Genomic DNA, 10,777 nt, shown 5'->3' on the forward strand with positions numbered 1-10,777 from the left:
TTTAAAGCTCATTGCCGAAAGCAACAAAATTGTAAGAAACTATCTCCCTCTGCTGATTACATGCTGTAACTACAAAGCCTGAAACACCTTCAAGGCTTCGTTTGTGAAAAACTAATCACAACCCCAAGAGTGAGACTCAGGTGATGCTGATCCATCCACTATGCTGCTGCCAAAGCTCAGTGTGGATAATTAAAAGAATGAATTCACAGGAAGATGTATTCAAAGTAAATATAGTTCCAGAGAGTGAACGAGACAAAATCCTTTATCTTTGAAGTTGGTCAAGCTGTGAACAGTGGTATTTTATAATATCTGAGCTGCTAGAGGAATATGTATTAAGTGCCAATAAGAAACCTACCTGTATTGGAGTTCCCGTCGTGGCACAGCGGAAACGAATCCGACTAGGAACCATGAGGTTGGGGGTTTGATCCCTGGCCTCACTCAGTGGGTTAAGGATCTGGCATTGCCATGAGCTGTGGTGTAGGTCTCAGACATGGCTCAGATCCCACCTTGCTGTGGCTGTGGTGTAGGCCGGTGGCTATAGCTCCGATTAGACCCTAGCCTGGGAACTTCCATATCCCATGGGTGTAGCCCTAAAAAGACAAAAAAAAAAAAAAAAAAAGAAATCTACCTGAACCTACCTGTATGAATTGAAAATATCAGGACAGTTCGGGGCTAGAATCAACTTTGGGAGTCACCAACAGTGGGTGGTATCTAGATAAAAGCAGTGGACTGAGGGCAGACCCAGAGATGACTGATATTCCAGAGACCGGAAGTCATGAAACCAGAGAATTAGTAAGCATGTTATTTACTTATTTATTCTCTTTTTTGGCCACCCTGCAGCATGTGGAGTACCTAGGCCAGGGATCAGATCTGAACATAGTTGCAGCCTAAGCTGCAGCTACAGCAATGCCAGATCCTTAACCCACTGTGCCAGGCAAGGGATTGAACCTTCGTCCCGGCCCGGCACTCCAGAGAGGCTGCCAACCCCATTGCGCCACAGCAGAAACTCCTATTTATTTTTATTTGTTGGCCACTCAGGTCACTTCACCCTCACTCCAGACCCCCACACCTGCCTCACCCGAGGCACGTGGAAGTTCCTAGGCCAGGGCTGAAATCTGAGCCACATCTGTGGCCTATGCCACAGCTGCAACAACTGCCAAGGTCCTTAACCCACTGTGTCACAGTGGGAATTCTGTTACTTTAACTTATAAATAGACTAGTAGAACTTCCCTTGTGGAACAGGGGTTAAGGTTCCATTATTGTCACTGCAGTGGCTTGGGATGCTGCTATAATGTGGGTTTGATCTCAGGCCTGGAAACCTCAACATGCTGCAGGTGCAGCCAAAAAAGAAACTAGTTAATAGTCTTTGAAGCTGTCACTTTAGAGAGATTAATGAACATATTCTAAGATAACTTGATTAGAGCAGCCAAATACAACACTACTAAATCATGTTTTTAATATTGTGAGGCCTGCAGATATGTCAGTAAGAAAAAATTCACAAAGTTTTTTCTCCTGCTTTTGTGTTTTGGGAAAGGATGATTACAGAAATGTGAATTATAGGAGTTCCCCTCATGGCGCAGTGGTTGACAAATCTGACTAGGAACCATGAGGTTTCGGGTTCGATCCCTGGCCTTGCTCAGTAGGTTAAGGTCTGGCGTTGCCGTGAGCTGTGGTGTAGGTTGCAGACGCGGCTCAGATCCTGCGTTGCCGTGGCTATGGCTCCTATTAGACCCCTAGCCTGGGAATCTCCATATGCTGCGGAAACAGCCCTAGAAAAAGGCAAAAAGACAAAAAAAAAAAAAAAAAGAAGAAAAAAAGAAATGTGAATTATAAATCTTCTTAAGGTGGGAGTTCCCATTGTGGCTCAGTGGAAATAAACCTGACTAGCATCTGTGAGGATACAGGTTCAATCCCTGGCCCTGCTCAGGGAGTTAAGGATCCAGCATTGCTGAAAGCTGTGGTGTAGTTTGCAGACATGGCTCAGATCTAGCGTTGCTGTGGCTATGGCACAGGCCTGCAGCTGCAGCTCCGATTTGACCCCTAGCCTGGGAACTTCCATATGCCACAAGTGTGGCCATAAAAAGCAATAATAATAATAATAATAATAATAATAATAATAAAATAAATCTTAAGGCAGGCAAGCCCCCTTGATGATAACAGCTTTACTGTGGGTCAAGCATTTTAAGTTTTTCAGCATAGTAACTTGTTCAGTCCTTGCAGTCCACCTTTAAAGCAGCTATTATCTTTTTTACACTTGGCAAACCTGAGGCACAGAAATCCTAAGTAACTTCTCTAAGATCACACAGCATGTTAAAGTTGGAGGTGTCCAGAGTTGCACTTTAAAATCCAGGGTCTCCAATTCTGTACTGTAGGAAAGTAAAACAACATTGTTTTTTTTTTTTTTTTTGTCTTTTTGCTATTTCTTGGGCTGATCCCACGGCACATGGAGGTTCCCAGGCTAGGGGTCCAATTGGAGCTGTAGCCACCGGCCTATGCCAGAGCCACAGCAACGCGGAATCCGAGCCATGTCTGCAACCTACACCACAGCCTCACGGCAACGCCAGATCGTTAACCCACTGAGCAAGGGCAGGGACCGAACCTGCAACCTCATGGATCCTAGTCGGATTCGTTAACCACTGAGCCACGATTATTTAGGAAGACAAAACAACATTGTTTAGGAAGACACATAAAGTAAGTTTCTGAGGTAATATGAAGGTATGGATCTGTCATTAGAGAACTTCAGTAGTTCTGGTCCTCCAGCTCAGGTGCAATTTTATCAACCAATGTTAATTTTTTCTTTTCTTTTTCTTTTTACAGCCACACCTGTGGCATATGGACATTCCTGGGCTAGGGGTCAAATCAGAGCTGCAGCCGCCAGCCATAGCCACAGCAAGAGCAATGCCAGATCCAAACCAAATTTGCAGCCTACACTGCAGCTTGCAGTAATACTGGATCCTTTAACCCACTGAACGAGGCCAGGGTTTGAACCCACATCCTCACAAACCCTATGTCGGGTTCTTAATGTACTGAGCCACAATGGGAACTCCTTTATCAACTAATGTTAATAGAAGATGTAGTCTTAGTAGATTCTTGGAATGCTGCTTTATGAGCAGCAAATACTGTAACCATTTCCACTCTATCAGATAGAAATAATGTTTTATGCATCAGCAGATATTTCTCAGCCTTTTGTTACCAAGAAGCGCTCTCTGTCTGACACACATAGAAGCCAATGCTATGGCACCAGTTTTTGAAAAAAGCAAGTTTTATTGGGAAGTCAATAAAACAGGAGGCAGGGCTCAAATCTGTCTCCCTATCCAGTGTTCAGGGCAAAAGGTAAAGGGTGAGGGGAGCTTCAAACTTAGCAGAAACTGATTGGCTAGTCTTAAAAGTCAGAAGCTGATTGGAATCAAGCTACTTGGGCAGCTAGAAGCCAGATTTTTCTTTTCCTTGGCCACGCCTGTGGCAGGCAGCAGTTCCTGGGCCGAAATGGAAACCACACCACAGCAGTGATAATGCTGGATCCTTAACCTGCTGAGCCACCAGGGAATTCCCAGGTTTTTCTTACTGAAGAACTTCTTGCTTGGTGAAGGGCTCCAGCAGCAACATTTCTATTGTCTGAGTTCCAAAGACTTGAAGATTCTTGGTTCCAGGGTCCTCCAGGGCTTCCATCTTGTACACGCGCCATGCTGTCTCTATAAAATAACTCAAGGTTTGATTAAACAACAGCCTATTTAAGGAAGCAAAACCATTGAAAGCAGATCAACATTTTATGTGCAGTTTCTATTCCCCCCTTTTCTTTGTACATTCCTCGATCTTAAGGGAAATAGGGCGACGACCGCTCTAGCTGCTTCCTGCTGATTAGGGGCGTAGATTAGGGACATAGAGGAATGAAATTGTTTTTGCACTGGATTGTAAATATTCCTGAGTCCCACCTTGAACTCTTAAGTCTTGGGCAATCATCATGTGAGTCTGGGAGGCCTTTTTAAATATACGGGACAGACGATAAGTAAAAAATTTGGTGAGTAAAGGGGTTAATCCCAATATACACAAAACTGAGTCCTAATTTTAACATTTCTCCAAAAACAGACCTTATTCCTTTGGGAATCCATGAAAACACACTATTTTTAACATTTTTAGTAATTTGATTCGGATGTATGTAGGCCTGGTTGAGACTTCTGGGCAGAAGCTGTCTACTTTTGAAATGTCCTCTTCTCTTCCTGGCCAGGTAGAGTCTTAGCTGTCCCGTTTCTTTTCTTTTCTCTTTTGGTTGCCCCGCGGCATATGGAGTTCCCAGGCCAGGGATCAGATCCAAGATGCAGTTGTGACCTACACCACAGCTGGGGCAACGCTGGATCCTTAACCCACTATTCTGGGCTGGGGAATCAAACCTGCATCTGGGCGCACCAGAGACGCAGCTGATCCCCTTGAGCCACAGCAGGAACTCCTGTCCTATTTCTATTTGAAAAGTAATTTATAATTAGAGGCCAAGAAGTCCATAGTGGGTTTCTAGGCCCCTCTGGTGCTGGGTCCTCCTCCTCCCTCCTGTCCATGGAGAGTATGCCCCATTTGGGAACCGTAAAGGGCACAAGGTGGGTGCTGGTTGGAAATGGGTACAATTTTTACTCGGGAGTGATGTATCCAAGGTTTAACTCCTTTGAGCGAGGCTGAAGAATGTGTAACCAGAGGGACCTCAAAGGGCCCATATTCCACTTGGGTTGCAGTTGATCCTCGGGGTAGTGATTTTCCACATTTGAGGAGGATGCGATTCCTTGGGTTTAGACAGTGCACAGGGATGTCTGTGGGAAAAATGAATCATCTAGAAGCATAATATTAGCAGAAAATAAGAGAACACCAAGAAACTATACATTTTATAGTATCTAATTCTTTTGGAATGGGATCATTTTCAAGACTGAAATAATAGTCTTAAGGAATGGTCTCCTGTATAACATTAAGGGCTCAAATGAAGCTCGCTTCGAGGGGCTACTCTTACCCTTGGCAGGGCAACTGTTAAGACCTCATCTCAAGTAAAGTTGGCTTCTTGACATTGGCAGTTGTCTCTTAAAAGATAGGATTCATCATTTCGGTCACGAGAGCTCTATGAAGCATTTAACTTCTGCTCTATTCTAAGAGCTTCAGATCCCCCTTGAGTGATCTTGGCTACGAAAGCTCCTCTACCATCACTTTGAATTGAAAGAGGGAACTCAAAAGGAGGGATAATTTCTTTTAGTAAGGCCTTTTTTTTTGGAGCGGGGGCCTGCAGGTGCAGCAGATGGAAGTTCCCAGGCTAGGGGTAGAATTGGAGCTGCAGCTGCTGGCCTACACCACAGCCGCAGCAGCTTGGGATCTGTGCCTTGTCTGTGATCTGCACCACAGCTCTCAGCAACGCTGGATCCTTTAACCCACTGAACAAGGCCACGGATTGAACCCTCATCCTCATGGATACTAGCTGGGTTCCCAATCTGCTGTGCCACAACAGGAACTCCCTAGTGAGACCTTTTTACCGAGGAAGCTTTCTCTCTCCAGTGTGGAAAAGCTTTGAGCCATTCTGTGAAGGTGTCCTCCAATACCAGCAGATATCTAGAATGTCCCACAGCTCTTGATATGAGTCTTTTTGCCAGTCATCTTCGGGTTCTGTCCCTCAAGTTCACACCCCTTTTATTATTGGAGGTGGCCCAGTTTTAGGAGTGTTTCTGATGTAAATGAGGCCATTTTGTATTACTTCTGGATGGTTCTTTGCATTTATGGACTGACAATAATCAACTTTGGAGCCAGTGATAGGTTGCATCCTTTCCATCATGGATTCCTTGACGTAGAGAAATAATAATTTTTTCCATTAAATGCTGGGGTGTGAGCACTAGTCCCTATTCATTACATATCCAGCCTTCTTTGGATATTTGGTACTGCTCATCATCCAGGTCTCAACAGTCAGCATGAAATCCCCATTTGTCTGCTCTTTCCAGATCCATTTCTGAATAACACAAGCCTTAAACAGGGATAGGTCCATACCTGGAATGAGCACTAAGGGTGTTTGATTCTGGCTGCCTGTTTGGCAGCCTGTTCAGCCAAATTATTGCCTCTAGCTATATAACCGTCAGTCTCTTGGCATGGGCAAAGTACTATGGCTACTTCTTCCGGCATGAAAACAGATTTTAATAAGGCCAATATCTCCTCTGTGTGTTCAATTTTTTTTCTTCCTGATGTTAGCTGGCCTTTCTTCTTCCACATGGCCCCATATACGTGCATGACAGAGAAGATGTACTCAGAATCAGTATAAATGGTTACCTTTTTCTTAGCTCCAAGATGCAGAGCTCTCCTGATGGCTACCAGCTCTGCCTTCTGGGCAGATGTACCTGGAGGGAGGGCTTCTGCTTCTAGGATTTCCTGATGAGTTATCACGGCATACCCAGCTTTTCGGAGTCCATGGTCCATGAAGCTGCTCCCATGTGTAAACATTTCCATATCCGGATTCTCTAACGGCTGATCAGTCAGGTCAGGTCTGCTAGAATAATCTTCTTTAATTTTTTGGATACAGTCATGAACAGGTTCTTCTGTTGTACTGGGGAGCAGAGTGTCTGGGTTTAAAGCAGATACCTCCTTTAATGTTACATTTCGGTTGTCAAAGAGTATGACCTTGTATCTTTTCAGCCTCTTGGTAGTAAGCCAGTAGCTGCCCCTTTGTCCAAGTAAAGGTTGCACACGATGTGGGGTGTGCACAGTGATGGGACAGTCCAGGGTAAATTTTTCAGCTTGCTGTAAAAGGTCACAGGTTGCAGCCACAGCCTGGAGGCAAACTGGCCATCCTCGAGTTACAGCATCCAATTGTTTGGAAAAGTAAGCTACCGGCCTTCTGGCAGAATCTAAATTTTGAGTGAGCACTCCAAGACTCAGGCCCTGTCTTTCATGCACAAAAAGATCAAATGGCTTTCCGATGTCTGGGAGACCAAGTGCTGGGGCTTTTAAAATTTTCTTCTGGATGGTATGGAATGCCTCAAGGCATTCTTCAGTCCAGCTCAGTGGCTCATTGACACTCCTTTTGAGAGCCTCATACAGAGGTTTGACTATGAGTCCAAAGTTAGGAATCCAAATCCGACAAAACTCAGCCATTGCTAAGAATCTTCTCAATTGCTTTCTGGTGGCAGGTACCTCTACCTCAGCTAATGCTTCCCTTCGACTCGGCAATAAGTTTCTTTGTCCTTTTGATAACTCAATTCCTAGAAATGGTACAGTTGGTTGAGAAAATTGTGACTTTCCCTTGGAGATTTTATATCCTCGGTCTGCCAAAAAGTTTAAAGTGAGAATTGTATTTTGGTCAGAAGCTTCCTTCGTTTTACTAGCGATGAGTATCGTACCCACATACGGGAGTAAGCATCCTTCATTTAATTGGAGATCCTTCAAGTCCTTGGCAAAGACCTCCATAAAGATGGTGGCAGCATTTTTAAATCCTTGTGGAAGTACAGTCCAGCAATATTGCTGTTTTATATTGGTCTGTGGATCATCCCATTCAAAGGCAAACAGTTCCTGGGACTCAGGACTTAGGGGTATGCAGTAAAAGGCATCTTTTACATTCAGAACTGTAAACCAGCCAAAGTCTCCTGATAAAGCTGTCAGCAAAGTATAAGAATTTGGCACCACTGAAGGTATCTCCTTTACGATTTTGTTGATGGCTCTCAAATCTTGTACAAAGAGGTCTTCAGTCCTAGGTTTTTGTACCAGCAGGATAGGGGTGTTATATGGGGACTGACAAGGTCGGATTAATTTGTGTTTAAGAAAGTTGATTATCAGAGGCTTTATCTTTTCCTTTACATGCCTCTTTAATGGGTACTGTGGTACCTTTGGAGCCTGGGCGCCTGGACGGAGTCTTACAACTACTGGCTCAGCCATCTTGGCTCTTCCTGGCGTCCCATCCGCCCAAACATCTGCTCTTACGTTTTGTAGAATTTCTTCAGGGACATCTGGTTGAGGCTTGTCTCCCAACTGTAATGGTGCAGGTTGGAGGGCACACTGTTGAGCTGGGAGTGCTTTGGTGTCTCCGTTTTCTCCTGCGAAAGGCACTTGGGCATTGAAATGTGTTGATTGTTCTTGCCCTGACAAGGGACCACAACATTCAGGCACATACATAAAGTTATACTTGACAAATGTTTTCTCTATGTGACATTCGAGCCGTGGTAGAAAAGGTTTATGAGAGACTTCCCCATATACACCAGTAATGGATGCTCTCTTGAGGGAGTGGAGGCTCGCTGGGTTTCTGGGACAGTCCCATTTCCAATGTCCTTTCTGTCTATAAAAGGCACACTGTCGTGGCTCAACAAATGGATGGCCTTTTTGGCCCGGTTTTGGAGGTCCCTGGGGTTTTGCCCTTTGTCGTTTGTTCTGTCCTCCAGATGTTCTGCTGGGCCTTGACTGGTTACAGCTGCGCAGTGCAACCTGCCTTGTGATGTTTTGCTCCTCCTGCTTTTCCCTAATTTTATCTCGGCCATTGAATACCTCAAAAGCAATCTGAAGCAACTGAGATGTTGGCATCCACAATCCCCGTTCCAGTTGCTGTAGTCTCTTTCTTATGTCTGGGGCACTCTGACTGATGAAGATTACCTTGACCAGTCCCAGATTATCTGGGTGTTCTGGATCTATATCAGTATATTTTCGTAAAGCATCAAAAAGCCTCACATGGAAGGTGAATGGGTCCTCCTTGGGCCCTTGTTGTACATTCTGGACCCTCTTGAAGTTCTCTGCCCCCTTTTGAAGTCCAGTTATTAAACATTCTTTATAATGATTAAGCCTTGCTTGATCCCCTGGGTCACTGGGATCCCATCCTGGTTCAGTTTCAGGGATGGCCAGCTCTGCCTGAGTTCTGATTGGATCATCTGGCTGTAAGTAATGGAGCCTTTCAGCTTCCAGGCAGGACTTCTCTAATATCGTGCTGGGTTCCTCCTGACTGAGGAAGATATGCTTGAGGGTCTGTATGTCAGCCGGGTTAGGATGAAAAACAGCAAAAACGGATGTAAAGAGAGTCTCCATCTTCTTAAGATCATCTTGATATGATGGCGTTTTAGCTTTATAATTATGTAAATTAATGACTGATGAAGAAGGTGTGAGTCCAAGTGCTCTGGGTTGGCCTTGGTCGTCCAAGCCTACTGGCACCTGCCTTAACAGAAACTGCCCTGCCTGGGGTAGAGTTTCCCCCGGGCCAGATTGAGTACCCTGGAGGGTACAGGGAGGGGAGACCATTCCTTTATGACCATCTGGTAAGGGCGACCATCTGGAAAGAGCTGAATCAGCCACCCTAGGAGGACTGGTAGAAGCCTTAGCACCGCCTGCAGGAAGAGCCCCGTCAGAAGTCACGGGAACTTCAAGAGGTGCTGAGGGAGGGGCTACCGGAAGAGGTGCGGAGAGAGGGGCTATGGGAAGAGGTGGTGCTGAGGGATGGGCTACCGCACCAGGCGCCCGCAGAGGCAGTACTGGAACACCTTCAGGCTTTGACTCGGGTAAAACGGGCTTTTTCTGAGGTTCAACCTTCTGAACCATCATTTTAAAGGTCATATGCAAATTTATCCTCTTATATAAAGACATAAATGATTCTACATATGGAATTTCGCCCCATTTTTTCTCTCTCTTACAAAATGAGTCCAACTGTGTAATAGTATTATAGTTCAAAGACCCATTCTTGGGCCATTTTTCCCCAGATTCCAATTGATATTTGGGCCAGACATGGTTACAAAAGGAAATCATTTTCTTCTTTTTCATAGACTTAGAGCTATACAGTGACCAACCTTGAAGAACACTTTTCAAGGGACTGCCGTCAGGTATACTGTCATAATTCCCCATTTTGAAAGGGTTTTTTTCTCAGGATGACCACAGCAAAATGACATAAAACAGATATATTAGAAGTGTGGCTGTGGTCATCCAATAGTTAACCCCAATTCCTAATAAACAAAATAGTTAGACAAATCCAAAGGCCTGGGACTCTAAACCCGATCTTTTGAGTACCTCAGCCGCTGTAACCTTTTATACTGTCTCCCTTAGACAGTATAGGGATTGTGAGTCTAACCCACAATCCTGGTGAAATTATATTAAACAATTTAGGCACAAGCGCAGTTAAACGAGGTTACTCACCCAAAAGATCCAGGAGCTGTTTCTTTCCCCAAAAGTGAGTAACGTAGAGAAGCCTGGAGCGCCGCAGCGGCGGGAAGCAGGAACCCGACAGCCAAGCCTCTAGACAAATTCAGTCTAGGTGGCCACTCAGGGTCGGTGGCGAGGGCCTACACCCAGCCGGGGGCTACAGTGCCTCAGACAGGCGATCGCAAGACCTTGGTCCCTTCACCGTCGCCAGAAATTCTTACCAGAACGGACCATGTTCACTGCCTGGCGCCCTTAGAAGCCAATACTACGGCACCAACTTTTGAGAAAAGAAAGAGCTTTATTGCGAGGTAGCAATAAGGAGGCAGGAGGCAGGGCTCAAATCTGTCTCCCCCGTCCCAGCCAGGGTTTGGGGCAAAATTTAAGGGTTAGGGAAATTTCAAAGTTGGCACAAGTTGATTGGCTAGTTTTCAAAGCAGTCCATATATGGTAAGCAAGGTACGGTGGGGGGCTGGAAACCGGATTTTCCTCCACAAAAGACTTCTTGCTACGCCTGGTAAAGGATTCCGGGGGCAACATTTCTATTTGAGTTCCCTAAACTGAAGATTCTTAGTTCCGGGGTCCTCCTGGAAACAAGAGTTCCCATCTCGCACATGAGCAGTGCTGCCTCTATAAAATACCTCAAAGTCTGATTAATCAACAA

The 10,777-nt window shown here is 45.2% G+C and overlaps 2 protein-coding genes across 2 annotated transcripts in view; both read right to left on the bottom strand.

The window, feature by feature from the left end:
• The window catches only part of FAM131C (family with sequence similarity 131 member C), a 301,322-nt gene that overhangs the window by 254,989 nt on the left and 35,556 nt on the right, over nucleotides 1–10,777 (bottom strand). The window lies entirely within an intron of this gene.
• Nucleotides 4,741–10,497, bottom strand: LOC146402579 (uncharacterized). The gene has a single exon (XM_084962898.1). It carries the CDS (start codon nucleotides 9,820–9,822, stop codon nucleotides 6,019–6,021), a length of 3,804 nt encoding a protein of 1,267 aa, XP_084819024.1. The 5' UTR covers nucleotides 9,823–10,497; the 3' UTR covers nucleotides 4,741–6,018.

Source organism: Sus scrofa, chromosome 6 (genome assembly GCF_054392235.1).
Source record: "Sus scrofa isolate SSC_HxYL_T2T_F1_AM1 chromosome 6, Sscrofa_HxYL_maternal_Yorkshire_Landrace_v2.0, whole genome shotgun sequence".
In the NCBI taxonomy this organism is placed as follows: Eukaryota; Metazoa; Chordata; class Mammalia; order Artiodactyla; family Suidae; genus Sus; species Sus scrofa.